Raw genomic sequence first — 19,152 nt, 5'->3', positions numbered from 1 at the left:
GAGAGATAACAGGCAAATGTTGATCAAAATGACAATTCATCTTCTCTTATTGGGTGGACTTCTTGTAAATTAAGTAATGCAAATGTTGTTCAACAAATTGTGTGTTTCATTGGGTGTTCTAATAAGGGTCCATTTGGTTACCAACTCTCCATCCTTTCGCTGGGGACCACCTGGAACCCCCTCAAAGACCACTGGTCAAATTGACAGACTATATTACCAACTTAAAACGGCCTAATAATAGATCAGAACAGGTGAATGCTAACTGCAGTTCTGTGGTCTGTTTCTTCTAGAATGCCGGGACGGATAAGAGTGTCTTCCCACTGCCGGAGCCTCAGCATCTGTTCCTGGCCGCCCAGGTCAAGTTTGAAGACCTCGCCAAAGACATCCGCAAGCTGAAGAGAGACCTGACTGGTGAGACACAGGGCTGGCATTTTGGGGTTCCACATGGGCATGCGCCAATTGCCACTAGAACGCATCCTCCCGCAATTAACCAGATATAGATTATAGAGCTTATAGTTTAGCAGGATATGAATATGTGTACTTGCAGAGTAGAATGTGATTTCCCCTACTGTGCTATGGACTCCACACGTGGAGTCTATCTCTCTCCCCTGCTCTCTCTCGTTCACATGCTGCACCCGGTGTGCAGCGCGCTACGGTGTCCGTGTCCCAATATAATGCCTAATAATAATATATGTCCCATCGCAAAAACACTTTCACTCTTTCTGTGAGCAACAGCAACTGCTCACAAATAACCCCTCTCTCGTGCACAGCCACTCAATCTCATTCTGTTTGGCTAATGTAAGGTTTTTGGAAATATAGGCCCTTATTTATCAACGCGGTGTACACCCAAAATTGTTGTAGGTGTACAAAGGTGTACAAATAAGGGCCATACTCTATAAACTACAGGATTCCGGGACCCGCAGTACTATGAGCCATGAGACTACGTTAATTATTTTGTTTTGCGGGAGGGACCGGCAGGCAGAAATGAACTGCGGGCGGTCAGAAATGAAGTCTTTGCGGGGGCGGGCGGGAATAGTCAGACATCCATCGGGAGTGGATTAAGAAAACACTCTTGTGTGCAGCATCTAATTACCACCTATATCTTTCTCATTTAACCCCAGAATGCAGGTCTTTTATTCATAGATTTCCTCCACCTCTGAATGTGTTTGCAGATTGGTCCGAGATGGACACTCATTTTCTTTCTGCAACCATACATACATCATTAATCACTTTAAACGGGACTCCCAATTTTGGGAATGTCATTAGCACACAAACATAAACATAAGCTGTTACTATTTTATTTCAAAAATTGCAACAATAGCTGATCTACAAGATCGGCTATATTTAAAATCAGGCTTAACTGTTCACTTTTTTTGCCACACTCTACAGGTGGTCATGAAATTCCAGACACGAGCTTGTAGATCGGCTACTTTTGATGCTTTTGTGTAATGCTGTAGTGTGGTCAAGAAGGTCGTTAATTTAAGAAGGAAAAAAAGACAGCAATGAAATACATAGTTTTTTCCCAACATTACGTGAAAGATGTAACACGGTAAAATGCAGTGCTACTTGATACCGTATGTATGTCGTTAGCGTATAGATCTGTTATTGTTGTCATGTGACACCTTCGTGTGAGTTTGTCTCGGTGCATTGATAGCACACTGGTTTAAGAGTGTGTTAAGAGGCCTGGATATGGGGCAAAATGCTTGGGAAAAGATATGGAAATTGGGATTATGGTGAACTAAAGGCCTATTCATACCACAGTTTTCGGTGATGAGGTGACCACCGAAAAGGTGGTCACCTCATCACCTGAAAGTGGAGTATGAAAAGGCCTTAGGCATAGGGTTTAAGTGGTTATATTGGTGTGTACATAACACATTATGATTGTTAAACTGCACGCTGCAGCATCTCGGTGTGTACTGTTCGGGTCATCTTTTGTTCCATTGTAAATCGCTCGGCGCGATTATGCATGCTGTCGTTCTTCCAGCCAGAGCGGTTCGGATGTAAATGTTCATCCTGTGCACTTCTCCTGAACCGTGTGTGTGCACGGGAGGGTTTGTGGGCAAGAGTTGAGGAACCCTGCATGGCCTGAAGCAGCCTTTCTCCGTTTCCAGACATCGTATCGTGCCTTTTAACCCATTAAGACGGGGAGTGCATCTTGAATCATTTCATTTGGTCACGTCATTTTGCATCACACTATTTTTACCACTTTAACAGAATATTTTAGACTTGGGCTATTCAAAAATAGCAGATGAATAATTTATTTTGAAAAGTTGTGAACATTTGTGCAAATCGTTGAATATATATATTTTGTAAAGCAAATTAGTTTTTACTTAGATCTTTGCTTCTGGGCAAGATTTGTCCCTGGACAAAATATGTTTCAGATGGGGGTCCGCGACCAAATCATATCATGTTGGGGGTCCTTGACACGTGTGAACGCAGCATTAGCATTTTGTAGAATGGGCCTCGGGTCTTAACGGCATGGATTAAAGTTCTCAGTCGCCACGACAATTGGATTCCATAGAAGTCAGCATGTCTTCTATAGAAGTGTGTCGTGCACCCAAAATAGGCTAACTACAATCTCACAACATGTCACGCTGCGACGTGTTGTAAGCTTGTAGATAACCTATTTTCGGTTATTAGTTATTTCAGTCTTCCAGCAAACCTAGTAATGATCTCAGATATTTCATAACCACAACCGTTATCAATCTGCAATTTATTCAACTGGTTAGCTGCTACCAAAACATTGTCATTTTACATATTGTGTTTAGTGTAGGACACACGGCGCTAGTGTGTGGTGGCTCCTTTCACGCCCTTCCACAAATTACATATTAGGACTTGACGGGCTGCGTCGTCATTCCACCACAACCTCTGGCCTTCCAGAATCGATGCGGGACCCGTCCGCTGAACTAGCATCGTCATTTGTCCAGTCTCCAGAGTTGTTGAACCAGACAAAAGGCAGCAATCATCAACATGGTGAACTAGGGCTGAAGTTGTTTCAGTGGCTCGCAGTGACGGTGGCCACCATCCGTAGCAAGTCGATAATCCAGCCAATCAGGCAGCCAGCCATCCAGCCAGTCATTTATTCTTGGCCCGGGCCATGCAGGGGTTAAAGGCGATGGCCCCCAGCGCCCTCTGTGTCTGTCGTTATTTAAATCAACCAATAATATGGCATATGAAAGCAATTAGATATGCTCTGCGACTCTCCCCTCGTTTTAGTTTTTTTCTTTTTCGTCTTTTTGTTAGATCGCTGTTAAAGCCCTCTCCTCTCTGACCTGGGGGAAAAATACAAAGAGTCTACTAAAACGCCCAGACCCCACCCCAAGCTGTCACTCATTTATTAGGAAAAAATGGAAGACTTGAAGACAATAAATGCAACATAAGGGCCCTCGCATTTGATCTCCACCACAGCAAAGTCTGGCGCGGTAGTCCTCGGGGGTATTGGCAGCGCACGGGGCGAGCAGCGTTGGATTCTGGGTGTTTGGCGAGCTCCACCTATGACTCCCCCCTTCCATTTTTATCCCCTCCGCTCAGCCGCCGCCACGAATAAATATTTATGCCCGGCTATTATAAACCAAGCCTAAAGAAAAGCAACTGGTCTTAATTATAATGCTCGGCGAGTGCAGATCACTTCCATCCACAACGGTGTCTGACTCAGAGAGCAGGCCTAGTGCGGGAGTCACACCTCTGTTTTACTGAGCCCCCCCCCCCTTTGGTCAAGGGTCAGGAGACACAGTGTTGTCGCACTCCATATCAGCCGCTACCGGCGGCATCATTCATGTGTGTGCTTGTTTATGCGAGTACACACACACACACACACACACACACACACACACGTACACATCACACAACATATCTGTTCGGGCTTTCACGTAACCGTGCGCGTGTCTGCACCACTGCTTGTGCTGAACTGTACGTGTGTGGGTGTGTGTGTGTGGGTGTGTGTGTGTGGCGTGCGCGGCTAGTGTCTAGTCGGAGCCGATGCTCAGGACGTGGTCAGGCGCGCCGTCCGTCCGTCCGCCCGCCCGCCAGGCTCTACACCCTCCTCTACTTCACTGGCTTGTGGTGCAGAAACATGATCCCCTTTAGATGGGGGGGATTGGGGGGGGGAGGTGGGTGGGGGGCTTCCTGTTTGGTGGAGAGGGTGATGACCTCTCCCTGTGCTCCTCTCGGGGGTGTGTGTGTGTGGGGGGGGGGGGGATGATCGGGAGGCCAGCGGGGGATCTGAGCCTACTGTAGAGCTCCAGGACTCCACGTCCCTCCCCCCCCCACACACACACACACACACAAACACACACACACACACACACACACACACACACACACACACGGAGGCATATCTTTCCAGTCTTACTTCTGCCATGATTAATTTGTGGTTGATGCAGCCTTGACCCATTATAGGACCTGAGGTCGATTCTATACAAAATACCCTCCCTAAACAATGTAGTTCTCCCAACTTTTTGTGTAATTCAGAACTGAATTCAGAACACTTTCAAGATTTTTTCAGAAATGTCTCAAACATTTTGAGGTCATGGACCCCCAAATTGTATTTGGCTACGGATTCCTATTTAAAAAAGGTTTTGTGCCAGGGACCCCCACAAGAGTCATCTGAAAAGATTTATCAACATTTTTCTGAAAATGTTAATGTGTGGTAACTGTGTGTAAAAAATCTAGTTTTTCTGGTGACCCACTGGAACCCACTCAAGAACTACTTGGGGTCCACATTTATGCTTTGGCATACGTTTATTTATAAAAAAAGAATTAAGCAAGAATTAGGCTTGAATTGGAGCTAGAAAAGCCTCTAGAAATGATACTTCAGCATCTTGGTTCCTCAGGAGAGCTACTGTATGGCTTCGTATGTTTTGAAGAAGCAGTACATTTTTACTGGATGTCATCAAACCTCCTTTAAGACTTGATGGAGTTGCACTTCCACAGGATACCTTTTTTCTTCTCTTTTTTTCATCCAGCGAGGGTCGTGGTTGGTCAGCACACATAAAGATCCCTTTAACTGCTGCATAATTGGGCAGGACAGCGAAGCAGGGACGCTACCGAATGAAATAGTATCAAATAAAAAGGAACAGTCAGACCTCATTTGTTGCTCAGGGGAGTTTAGTGTTTCACTGAAGGCCTGGCCCAGGTTACGCATTCATCACCATGGCAAATCAGACAGTGTCTTGATTTTAAATGGCCCTTAATGTCAGGTCCAGTCAAGGCCTTTAGCCTGACGTCGGTTTTACGACGGGAGGCTCTGCTCGGGCATTCCATGTGTGGAGCCTATCTGTTGAGGTAACCTCCGCTCGTCCGCGCCCAGACGAGACGGACCGGCCGGGAACTCCGTCCGACATCGGGACGGGTGCATCTCGCGCAACCAAAAGCTCATGATTTATTTTCTTCTATCCGTCGAGTTAGAATCTTATCGATGATGCAGTCTTGGAATACGCAGTTCTAACTAAATTGCTGTTTTGCAATACAATTCACTCTAGATCCGTTTCATCACAAGTCAAGTCACTCCAGAGATGTGATACTGAGCCCCGGGGCCCAATCTGAGCATGCTATCTTAAGCCTGTAATCCCTGTATAAATCCTGGTTGATGTTGCTACTGTACTGCTGTGTTCTCCAGCACCATGTAGGACGGGCCTAGGCTGATAGTTTGATTTATGGGGAGGGGAGCGGGAAGAGAGGATCCCACCTTTCTCTACCATAGGCTGATTCTCCATCCCGCAGGGAAGAGGGCCAGGAAATTGGGGAGTGCTTTTTGACAGTCCTCTGGGGATTGTATATAATTGAGGATTAGCGAGAGAATTCCACTGATAGAAATGAGCCACGTCGTCCCGAGTATAAATAACTGATACGCTGGAAGTGTAACCTCTGTCGAAACGCACAAAGATGGTGAGAAATTATCCCAAACCCTGGGGCCTGATACGTACTCGCAGTGTGAGCCCTGGGGCCTGATACGTACTCGCAGTGTGAGCCCTGGGGCCTGATACGTACTCGCAGTGTGAGCCCTGGGGCCTGATACGTACTCGCAGTGTGAGCCCTGGGGCCTGATACGTACTCGCAGTGTGAGCCCACAAAAGGGCTAAGCCCAACTTCACATATTCATAACACTAGATCAAAATAATTATCCACGCGTTTGAATCTCACGATGGCACTTTTGGCTACAACATGCGAGAATGCAAATCTTTAGGAATTGACCGAATAATGAGTAATGAGTGAATAATGAGTAAACTTTGTCTCACCCTACACACCCGATAGTGGATATCGGACTACTGTTTAGTCTCATGTTCCTTCCCTCTTCCTCTCCTTGCCCTCACTCTCTCTTGTTTGTTCTCACTCCCCATTCACCCCCATTCGTCACGATACCCATAACAAGTCTTACCTACGTGGAAATAGTGTTTTGAGACAGAAACGGTCATCGATCATCCAGTTCTACGTCACTGTAGCGGCAGCGCTCCAAAGCTCTTCCTAGCCAATGTTTGCCGTTTGTTTACACTGTTTCCCACAGTCCACATGGCAGTGTCTCATTGTCTCTGCATGCTGTGATTTCCTGCTAAGTCGGGTTACGGGGGGGCTAGTCGGTTACTGTGGTAAAACACTGAGCATATGTTGACATCAGAGTCGTTCATGTGACGAACCACACAGGCCAAATCGTGGAACAGAAGTCAGACGCTGCGTTTTATTTTGCGTTTCCTCTCCTCTATCCACCAATCGAACCCACCCGCCATTACCCACAACCCACAATTTTTGTCAAGTTACCTCATATGATGCAATCTTCTGGTGGCTCCACATTCAAGCAAGATTGATTGGACGGGGGTTTCCCCAGATGTTTAAACACTGTTCAACACAGTCCACTTTTCAAGCAATCAATTGATCCATCAATCAAGTGACGGATGTTATATATTAACATTGTATGTCACAAGTTAGATTGATGAATATTCAAATCAAACAGGACAACTGCTTTTGTTTTTTTATATTCAGAATGAATTTTACATTTAAGAGTAGTTTAATGCAACATACTTTTTTCACTGACGATTTTTTACTTTTACTTAAGTAAGTAAGTAAAATTTAAAGGACCACTTCACCACTTATCTTCATACAATTGGTCCTCACTGATGTTCATGATAAAATAGCAGTCTGTGTCTCATAGGAGGGCTGTGGGCAGTTCAGAAACCTGTCCACCAGTGACATCATCGTTAAGCTGATTTTTTTTAAACAAGATATTACAAGATATATATTTCGATTTTTGTTATCACTAATTCTAAATTCTAAAATAATTCTAAATGATTTTTTTTTTTAGACAAGGGGTTAGGGCAGTGATAAAGATAGGGCCCTAATGCCCCCGTGTCCAGGTGACATAAAGTGACAAAAGAGAAGAAAAACACGCACACAGCACTATACACACAGTACATACAACACTGGGGTCGTTCCTTTATGAATTGTCATTGCTGTCGTTCACTTCATATTTTCCTCGCTTCAGGAGCAAAGCAACACCGCGCTAGTTATTAATGACATCATCGCAGGTCAGAGGCGTGTGCGTGCCGTGCCGTGCATCATGCATGGTGCACTATGGCAAACACCATGTGCTCACATGGTACTCATCTCTCTCTTGTCACTTTCCACTGCTCGCTGTCCAATAAATGACGGTTAAACACCTCAAAGATGAGCCGGAATAATTGTTTCCACATTAATCACATAAAAATAACAAATCTTAGATCGGTGGAAGGACATTCTCTTTTCATCTTCCGCACACACCTGCACACACACACACACACACGCTTTGCATGCACGCACGCACGCACGCACGCACGCACGCACGCACGCACGCATCAGATCAAAACGTCAACCTTTGAGTTACCATAAAATGGGTAATATACTGCATTACACCTGGTGGACGTTTATTGCATGTAGGCCATGAAAGCAGTTGTATTATCTATTGTCCACGCACTATCTTCAAAACGTTCCCGCTGCGGGTACGAAAGACTAGGTTGTTCACAGACACAAACCTTTGAAGCTGTTTAATAGTTGTTGAAACAAAAAACAGCGTGTCTTTATTTGTGGCCAAAGGAAAACTTATTTTTTGAATGTTTTTTATTGTCTCTTGCGGACATGCGCTTATAAAGTTATAATACAGCTGTGGCAACATTGCAGTGCTGTGATATATTTGTACTTTTTGCCTCCCCAACAACAATATAAAAGACAATTAGTCAAAATAGCTACAATAAAAGCTAAGAAGCAAAAACGAGAAAATAAAGTCACATCCGCACAACTGTAGATTGTGGGATCAGGCTGTAGTCCTGAACAATCTTATTATATGAGGCTATATTATAGGTTATAGAATCAGCTATTTTGCTTGCACTAACGTCATCTACTTCCTAATGTTGCTGATTTGCATCAATTTGCACTGATGTCATGTCGGGCTCAGGCATATCCATATACAGTACTGATATGCCCATATTAGATCCGGTTGTCCAGAGCCACAGATCCGAACAGTCGACCACTATAAGCCCTTATGGTATGGGACTGACCGACTTCAAAATCGCCATGCACATCGGCGAGGGCTCGAGTGCAGTGTCCGCCGCCGAGTTGTTCGGATATGCGGTTGTCCAGATTCCAGAACCACCGATCCAACCAATATGCCCATATTGCCTGCCAATATACTGGGTATGGGCATATACTATGCGAGTACAGTAAACTTGACATTGGAAGTCTTCCTTCAGGTCTGGTAACATCATAGACAGCAGTCAGTCTGCTCTCCCAATGCACAGCACATGTAAAGTGTATATTATCATTGGATTAGAAGACAATTGTCCCAAAGCAAATCCCTTTAGTTCTGATTCCCTGCAGCTGCTGGTGTTTGTGTTGTGGGCTTCCTCCTTGCGGTCTTCACTGTCTGGACCACATTTGGAGGAGAGCCGCCTCTAAATTGTAGACTTGCTGTTTTGAACACTATTTTAATGGGCTCTCTTGAGTAGGGGGATTTCTGGTTGGGAAACATGGTTTTTCTAAACAGGATATTTTGTTTGTCGTGTTTCTGTGGCTATTTACCTGTTTTGTTTTTTGTTCGTTCGGTTGGTTTTTCAATATACGACAGATTGCTCTTGTCCTTGCTTAACCCATTGATGCCTGAGGCCGAATCTGGGAACGCCTTCTAGGGCCTGACCTAAGGTTTCTGAAAATCTTCAAATTCAGATGATTTAAAAAAAAATAGTTATGTTGCTACATGTATAGCAATAGCTGATGAGACACAGAGAGCGCGCCGGCATCAAGGGTAGAACAACGTATACGTTGCACCAGGCGTCAATGGGTTAAAACCTCCTTGGCTCTTTTAGACTAGGGATGAGAGATGCGTTGACTTGCGATACTGTATACTGTAGGCGCGCGGCTTTCACAATCCATTCTGTGAAGATAGAAGAAATGTGTGCTTTGCACCCGAACGTGCCGAGCTGCAGGTGTAGCTCGCTTCCCTGTGACGATGCGAGAACCCGACGCACATCTAACAGCAGCAACGCAGCGGACCGAGACCGTGGCAAGACCCAGTAATGTTCTTGTTATGTTGCAGAACCACCACGCCACTTAGCAATGCAGTCATAAGCACGTTAAAGTATTTACTGGATCCATTAATGACTTGCAGGTTGGGGGAATGTGCCAAAGTGATTTGAGCAGGCGTCTCTCCCTGCATATTCCATCGCAAGGCTAATTGTTTGGGAGGAAATGAAAAGGTTTGGCTGGAAATGGCGGTTTCCTCTGAGGTGCATTTGGCATCACAACAAAGGCCCATCCACAAACAGCAAATAGATGAGCTGCACGCACTCACACACACACATACACACACACACACACACACACACACACACACACACACACACACACACACACACGCACAATAAGCCAGATATAATTGCATTACGCGCGCACACACTGTTAGGGTTCCTAAAGGAGTTGTCATGGTTTGCACCTGTAGATTGACCACTGTCTTAAACCCTATATACTTAGTTGGTCTGTTAATTGCAGCCCTACTATTTTCCCTCTGCACCAAATCTCTTCACCGTACAAATGTATACATGACCAATCTACATTGTTGTGGATCTTGCAGATCTGCTATTTTTGCTTAATGTTTGCCTGTTATAAGTAACATGCCCAGATGAGGAATGCTATAGGGTGGTTACATTGGATTGCATTTTACTCTTTGTGCCCAGCCACCACAAAGCCCAGAGGGTTAAATCAGAGACCAAATCCTAGTTTCTATTTACTCTCTCTCTCTCTCTCTCTGTCTCTCTCTCACTGATCAAGAACTGATCAGAGTATTTCCAATTTCCAATACTTTTACTTCTGCTCCACTACATCTCGGAGGCCAATATATTCTACTTTTACTCTGCGACATTTGTTTGAAAACTTTAGTTATGTTAGTTTAGTTCACAAAACGTTATTTATCTGCTATTTTCGATTTGAAAACTTGAAATGGCACATATTCTGCATAATGACTACTTTTACTTTTAGTACTTTAAGTGCCAATACTTTTGTACGTTTACTCAAGTACATTATGAATTCCTGACTTTTACTTGTAACAGAGTAGTTCTACGTTGCGGTATTGATACTTTTACTTAATTAAAACATGCGAGTACTTTCCCCCACACCGCTGACAACACAGATTTTGGGGATCCCCATAAATGGAGAGACGGGCATGTGATGTGGAGCTCTGGTCTCCTGTCACACAACTGAAACCGCTCTCCAACATGCAGCACGCATGCATCATCTACCCGCCCGTAGCCTGTCCATATTTGGGCATAATCAGGCCACCCGCCCGCCTGCCACAAGTTAAACTTTATAGTTTATATAGTAGATTATGGAATTTATCCTCATTACTTCTCCTACCACAGAACCTTACAGTAATGAACCCCTCTCTCTTGTTTTGATTGCCAGCTTGGTTTAATAGGCAGTGTTTCTTTTTTATTTTTTTTACTGTAATGTGATTCACAAGGCTCTTCATCAGGTGTTAGTAAGGTGATACCCAGTATCATATGTCTCTTAATTAATTGCCATTCGTGAGTTTCACTTATATAGTTTTATATACCTAACATCAGTACGAGGATCTGGCACACTTTCTTTTTTATTTTTGTCTCCACCAGGCCGAAGGCATGGGGAGAGAGAGTATGTTTTGCACTCCGTCCGTGTGTGTGTCCGTCTGTTACCAGCTAATCTCCGGCACCGTTAACCTGGTCGGTGCCACATTCTGCACGCACACTCCCTGGATGCCAACGATGACCCCCTGCCTTTTATATTACTCCTCCTCTATAGTCATGTGTTCAAGACGCATCTGTCCGATATTTCATATTCCATCCTAATTTGCTAACATTGGCTTTCAAAGTTTGCAGGATTGGCCCGTTTTGAACAAAAAGCCTCAAATCATGAACGCAGTGTACAATTTACATGAAATCTTTCACAGACTTTCCTACTAGGCTGAGGAATATATCACACCCTTTTCACATTGGCCTGTTATAACGCCACCAGGAGGCCGACTGAGGAATATATCCCACCCTTTTCACATTGGCCTGTTATTTTTTCTACTTTACTGGAGTATTCCCAATTTTCAATACTTTTACTTCTACATAGTTACACCTCACAGGGAAATATTGTACTTTTTATTCCACTACAATTTGAGAACCTAAATTACTATTATTTTCACTACTTTGTAGATTATATTATTATATACTCACTTCACACTGGTGTGATTTTTAAATTACTAGTACTAGATGTAGATTATAAGTACTACGACACAAGGTATAATACTGTATATTATGTTTTTGAGGGTCGCTATCCCCTCCTATATACAGAGTATATAATGTTTGTTTTGTCACTAACGCAAACATTAAATGCCATTAACATGTTTGTTTTGTCCATGTTTGTTTTGTCTGATAATTACGTCATAAAAGATGTATATAATATAGCGCCCCTCACTTCACACGGGTGTGATTTTTAAATTACTAGTACTAGATGTAGATTATTAGTATTACTACAACACAAGGTATATATATATATTATGTTTTTCAGAAAACTCTAAAAGCAGATATACAAGATCCCTGCAAGATTGTATATCTGTCTTTTTTTTTTACATTTTTGAAATTTTTAAGTCTGACACAAAGTCGTGGCCACGATATCTAAATATAGCATCAAGGATCGAGCTTATTTTTTTTTAAATGAACGACTTCTTTTTTTTCTTTCTTTTTTTTTTGTTTATTCATTATTTTATACTTTATGGTTTTATATTGTGTTGTATAAAGACATGTCCAATTTACTGCTGATTCAAACTCCATGCTGTTTCTCTAGGCAGGGCCGCGTGGGCTGGGGGCCCTCGCTCGCCGTCGGCCCCCCTGCCGGCCCCCCTGCTTCAGCTTTGCTGTGAGCCCCCAGATTGTTAAATCTGCCTCTGGTGACAGGAGAGATGATCAGAGTAGCAGAGTGTATATCATTACGGTTCAAACATGGACTGAAGAATGGATATAGTTTCTCAGTGAAGGTGCAGCCAGTGAAAGAGTAGATATGGACTCTGGTCTCCAAATCATAAAAGGAGACCAGGCCCTCCTCATAATCCACAAACACTCCCACTTTCTGGAGCTCCTCTCTTACATTTCCACACAACGCTATAGTCCAGTAACCATTGTTGGGACTCCGTGTGATGAATCCCTTCCTGATGACGGACTCTCTGACCACTCCTAAACCAAACGCTGTATTCCGTGGAACCTGAACCTCATAGTAAAACCTTCCTGAGGAGAATCTTTGTTTTCCTAAGACAACAGCATATGTACAGAATCTCTCTGTGTTGTCAGGGAGATTCTTCCTTACGTCTTCTCCATGACTCACTTGTTTTCCATCCCCAGACAGGATGAGGATGGGATGTGCTGTATCAGGGTCCAGAGTTACATCCACCTCATATTGTTGGATCCTCCTCAGCTCCGCATCACACAGCTGCTTCTTCATCTCTTGACTGAGTGTCTCCTCCAGCTGAGACACAGCTGTCCTCAATGTGTCCACATGTGAAGACTGATGAACATTGACCTTTGTCCAGTCTTTGGCGGGCATCCACTCTGTGTTGAAGGATGTGATGTTCTGGAGGAGGTGGTCTTTAATGTGTGAGATCTGCTTCAGCTCAGAGATTCTCTTCTCTAACTGAGTGACTTCCTGTTGCAGATCTTCAATGAAGCCTTCAGCCTGTTTCTCTGTTGTTTTCTGCTTCTCTTCAATCACACCAATGAGCTCAGCCTGGCTTCTCTCAATACAGCTGATCAGAGCAGTGAAGACCTGCACACCCACGGCTATGACTGTATCTGCATCTCTCCTGCTGAGATCTACTGAGCGTTTGACCTCCTGAATCTTCTCCTGTCTCTCCTGGATCATCTGCTGAACTTCATCAACAGCCTTTGCTTCATATTCTTCTTTCAACTTGTTGCTAGCGGACGCCATTTCTACACGGCTGAGAATAAAAGTGTGAATATGTTTGATGGCGCTAAAAATCTAATCAAAGAGTCCAGTAGGAGGCGATGCTGCGTCGGTACGAGGTGGTGAGGAATCCAGTAGGAGGCGATGTTGCATCGTTACGAGGTGGTGAATGGCGTTTTTCTCAGTGTGAGCACTACTTTTATAACAGGCACTGTGACATCACTGTGATGTCACTGTGACCACCAGCCACGCCCCCCTACACAGAGTTCCGTGTCAGCCTTGCCCAAATAAGGAGTTCCTTCCGTGATGTCACGCTGGCCTCCTAAGTAGTACACTGATCGGTAATGTTATACATGTATAGCCATAGCAACCCAACATCAACAAACTGATTTCCTATAGGAAATGATGTTTCCCTGGGAAATTGGTGCTTTCACACGTGCGGATGAAACGATGCAGTCTACCATTCAATGGAAGCCAGCGACATGAAGATTCAAAGATACAGTCTACCATCCATTGTCAATGGAAGCCAGCGACATGAAGATTCAAAGATACAGTCTAGCATCCATTGTCAATGGAAGCCAGTGACATGAATATACAAGATACAGTCTACCATTGAAAGAATGAATGAAAAACGTTATTTTGAACATGATAAAATTGGACAAAATAAGTCAAAGCATTAAAATAAGTGTATATAGTGTAAAATATAGAACAAATAAAATAATATTTGCAACAAAAAACAAAAACGTCAGTACATACCAACATGGTATAAACTTAAATAAAATGTGGGGGTCCTCCTTGGCACAAAGAAGTTTCAGAATCTCTAATTTTAGAAGGCATTTGTAGAATCGGGTAGGATCAGAAACCAACGTTTGAATTTAGTCAGAGGACTATCTTGGAATACATTTCTTAAGTAGCATGTGACATGTCAAACTAGGGGGTTTTCATGATTCTGAATCCATTCCAAGCATTAGTTTTGCACAAAAAAAAACCAACTCCTTGGGCTAAATTCGGCCATAGCCACTTGCCCATTTTTAGCCCAAGGAGTGTTTTTCGTGCAAAACTAATGCTTGGAATGGATTCAGAATCATGAAAACCTCCTAGTTTGACACATCACATGCTACTTAAAGCATAATTGCCTTATATTGGTTGTTGATGGTACCTCAACTTTCAGCAGCTGTACAAAATTCCCCTAGGGTGGTTGAATAGAAAAATGTTAGTAGACAGTAGACACCTTTTAAATTCTTGGTAAGAAATGTATTCACAGATTTGACATTATTCGGATAATATATTCCCTGACTAATTGAGCAGTCCTTTCTTTGTTTTCTCTCCTATACCAGCCTGTGAGAAGGACGTAAAGAAGGTGTGTGCCAACTCCTCAGAGGAACACCTCCAGCCCTTCAAGGACAACATGGAGGCCTTTGTCTCCACTGGTGAGTCTGTGTGACGACGCTGTAGCTTGAATGCTAGCATAGTAACGGATCATCTTGTACTTTATAGTCGAGATGTACCGAAAGAAAATATTCCTTCCCGATACCGATTCTGATACCCATAACCCATACTGAGTACCGATCCAATACTAGTGTGTATTCTAAATTAAAACAAATGTAGGACAGTGGTTCTCAAAGTGGGGTCCAGCGACTCTCAGGGTCCCTTGAGGGGGTTCCAAATGGACCCTCACAGCTCTGTTACTCTGAGAGTGTATACGGAAGGGTTCAATTTGTACACTGTTCCATTTGTACACATCCTTGAAATGAAAGGGTTTGAAGAACCACCGATCTAGGAATAAATAACAACGTGTCAACTGAAGCATTCAAAATACAAAATAATTGATGACTGTAGATGACATATCATCATGTGATAAATTATGTGATATTGGATCAGCATCGACTGGCATACTAGAACACCCGGACACTTTGCAAGTGGGCCCTGATCCAGAGTGGTGAAGAAGGTTCAGCACAACTGCTCTAGCACCACCATTAGGCCAAACATTTCTGAAAACATAATGGACAGATTGCTGTGAAACTTGCTTATGATACGCATTCATTCATTCATTCATTCATGCTCCCTGGAAATTGAACCATAACTACTTAGTGACCCCATGATATTTCCTCCAGTACCACCCTCAGGCCAAAATGACATCTTTGCTACAAAACACATCTCATTATCTGATAGGCCTTTCCTCTAGCGCCACCCTTCCAAAACACATCTCATTATCTGATAGGCCTTTCCTTTAGCGCCACCCTTCCAAAATCGCTGCCAGTAGGGCTTTAACCCATTTTGGGCGGGAACCTCTTTTGGTGTATTAAACAGTGGTAGCACACCACTCGGTGGCGCGCTACCAGCTTGTAGGTCTGCTATTTTTTTTTAATCGTGAAAATATTTATTTCAGAAAACTGGAGGATTTAGAAGACATTTTTTAAATTTCGAGGTCAGGCCTAAATGGCTTTAAGACTCTTTGGTGTTGTAATTATACGGCAACGCAGTATAAATGGTATGCTATGGTTATTCATGGTGTAACTCATTGTGAAAGAAGAACAAAGACATGCCTGCTCCCTGACACTCATTCAAATGTCAAGTGTCGCATTCAAATGTGTTGTCTTCTAAGAAGCAACGGCTCCGGCTGTCGTGATTTATAAAATGTCAAAATGCCTTCATGTCGCATCCGCCATCTGCGGCGACCGCCGCGCTGAGCGCTGAGTTGTCTAACGCTCTCCCGCGCCCTTCAAATCATAACACGATGACACACTGCCAAATCCTCAACGCTAGATAGTGATGATGGATCCTCAGTCCTCAGTCACGCTCAATATGTTGAGCGTGACTTGAGCGAGCGACTTGAGTTGAGCGAGCCCAGCCCGTCACCTTCTGGAGTCGTGACAGGCCTCACGAGCCCAGCCCGTCACCTTCTGGACTCGTGACAGGCAAATCTGAGAGAACACTGGTCTGTCTTCAAAGATGAAACATTCTTTTGGGGCCACAATTTACAACTGAGCAGATCGCCATGAAAGCCCCGTTTCCCTGCAGAAACTCAGCAAGGGACCTTTAAAAGTGCAAAGGTATAATTATGTTTTGTTGCCTCGTCAGGCGGTCAGTTGGGTGGCTCAGAGAGGGTGTGTTTGTTTGCCGCATTGTAAAGTGCATTAGTACAATTTTGAGGTATTTTTCTTTACTTGATTAATTCCAGTTTCCAATACTTCTACTCCATTACATTTTAGAGGCCTATATTGTACTTTTAATCTACTATTCTAATTATTTGAAAACCGTAGTTACTATAGCGACAATGTGTCGCTAAGACTCGCTATGCAACATATTGTGAGCTTGTAGATCGGTATTTTCAAAAGATTTTTATACATTTGAAAACTTGAAATGGGACATTCTGGTCAACGAGTACTTTTACTTTTGGTAATTCAACTACATTTCGATGCCAATACTTTTGTACTTTTACTCACAAGTACATTTTGAATTCCCAACTTTTACTTGTAACAGAGTATTTTTATATTGCAGTATTGATGCTTGTACAAAATGTGAGTACTTTTTCCACCACTGTTTGTGTTATGCTACTTGCTGGGAGAGGGCGTCTTGGTGGACTGACTGTAAGACAGCATGAGGACAGGAGTCTACAGGCATGTAGAAGGGATCACATTGCCCCTTACGGGGTTCTCATGTACTCTAGACTGCCATAAAGCTGGCAGGACATCCATGGCTGTGGCCTTGTAAAGGCAGGCTGGCCTCAGTAGAACATGGCAGAGGACCACCGTGATCCTGGCCTCTGTTCACTAACGGCCAGGATATTACTAACTCATTTAAAGTGCTGTTGCAGGTAGGACCTGTATTGCTACACCTGGTCTGATATAGTAAGTCCAGATATTGTTGATCATCTTTATTATCTGTTGTCCCTGTGCTCCATGAGCAAGGATTGTGTTTGTTGTGCCTCTCCATTTAGGCTACTCTCGTACGCTTTTAGCACATATTCAAACGCAAACAAAGCGGATTCTGCCGATGTGCAGTATGAAAGAAAATGAGCCATACTGACACCCTTTGGTTCTGGGAAAGTTACAAAATGATCTATTCATGTTTACTTTGTATGACTCTTAATGAGCTCCCTCTAATGTCACATAATCTGATGGGTTACAGATGTCAGTGTAATACCAAGCTGAACCATAACAAGACAGGCTGTACCAAAACAATATAGCTATCAGGTTTAAGCGGGACATCTTGGCTCTTACAAGCCTCAAAACATATGATATCGTATCATAAGGCGCAAAGATAAGACAACATAAGGTGCTATAAGAAGGTTAGATATACACAACCATAATATATTTCCTTGGTAGCTACTGTATACATACCGAACAGTAACACCATGACTTCAGCCCACTCCTCTGATTCTTACTGATTCACCCTTCAAGGAATTCCTTACCAGGCTGCTTATACATTAGCTAATCCATTTACCACATGCACCCTAGCATCCCTTTTCTTGACATGTCATAATAGTACATTTGATATATGTATATATATTTGTTTTTAGCTTTAAGCTTTCGAAGAAGAGGTGTATAGGCAACAAAGGAAGGGGACCAAGTATGGACCCCTGGGGGACTTGGGTCAACAGGGCATAGATTACTGTAGGCCGGGTTTAAGTAGTTGAGGCTTGTGTTGTGAAAGTAATCGGGCCTTACAAGGTGTGCAGAGCGAGGGGGCGATGACAGTCTGCCGGGAACGAGAGGGCTACCATACAGAAAAGGGAGTCTTTCTCATTCACTTCTCAAGGGCCAACGGGTTCAACAACGATGCCTTTTGATCGTCGGAGAATGAGGGGTAAGAGTGTCTGTAATTTAAACAGTCTAGTTATTTATTGGAGGTGATTGTGTATATTATTTCCGTGAACGATGGGTTCACATATCATACAAACTGCAGTCCGCCTCGCATATGCATTGGACATTCATACGCTGCAGACATGGAGTCGAGGCTATATATGTTATAGGCTATAGCTGTGCGTACCAGGCTCTGCACACATGCTTGCGTCTCCAAAGCTTTATTATATACAGAAACTCCCTCTGCGCTTGACAGCATGCCAACGAGGGCATCCCGTTTTTGTCACGACAGTTGTAACCAGTGGTGCAGGACGGATTGTCTCGACCAAGCTCTCGCTATCTTTAGAGCTGAATAGCGGCGTGAACATGGAGGGGGACGGAGACATTGGTTAGACTGAAGGCGTCGGTCATCATTTGAGCAGCCACCTGCATGCAATCTTTATACTCGCGGTTTTGCATAAACGCTGCAGGGCAAGAACTATCAAACATTTCTGCACGCCACAAAGGAGCAGCTGTTAACAGAGCATACTTATAGGGTCAGACTGGACAGTATCATAAGCTCTTTTATGTCTCTGAAAGTGACTAATATGCCAGCATATACCCCAAGGAGGTCTCCATTTTACCACATTAACCACTTAAACTCCGTATTCTTTGTAGTGCTTCAGCTTGGGTACTATAGGGACCACCAGGGGGCCCCTACGGCAGGGTCTGTAACTCCAAGAATGTAAAAATGGAACCAAGATAACACATTAATATTCCATTGTGTGTTTTTTTGTTTGTTTTTAATGTTATTGTTGACTTTTAACCGAAAAGATTTATGAACGAAATTCAAGCTATGCACTGGCAGGCACGCCTTTGGTTTGGTTGTTACACAGACAAGAGGAGCATTGGTCAATATCACAGAATATTTGAAATG

General features: G+C 43.5%; 1 protein-coding gene across 1 annotated transcript in view; it reads left to right on the top strand.

The window, feature by feature from the left end:
• The window catches only part of LOC308329600 (formin), a 66,706-nt gene that overhangs the window by 31,525 nt on the left and 16,029 nt on the right, over window positions 1–19,152 (top strand). The window contains exons 12-13 of the mRNA XM_080783989.1: window positions 291–411; window positions 14,769–14,861. Coding sequence (XP_080640115.1) covers window positions 291–411; window positions 14,769–14,861 — 214 coding nt within the window. The remainder of the gene's footprint in view (window positions 1–290; window positions 412–14,768; window positions 14,862–19,152) is intronic.

This window comes from Protomyctophum bolini (genome assembly GCF_963924005.1).
Source record: "Protomyctophum bolini genome assembly, chromosome: 15".
NCBI lineage: Eukaryota > Metazoa > Chordata > Actinopteri > Myctophiformes > Myctophidae > Protomyctophum > Protomyctophum bolini.
Note: the sequence above shows the minus strand (reverse complement) of the source record. Positions and strands in the feature narration are given on the sequence as shown.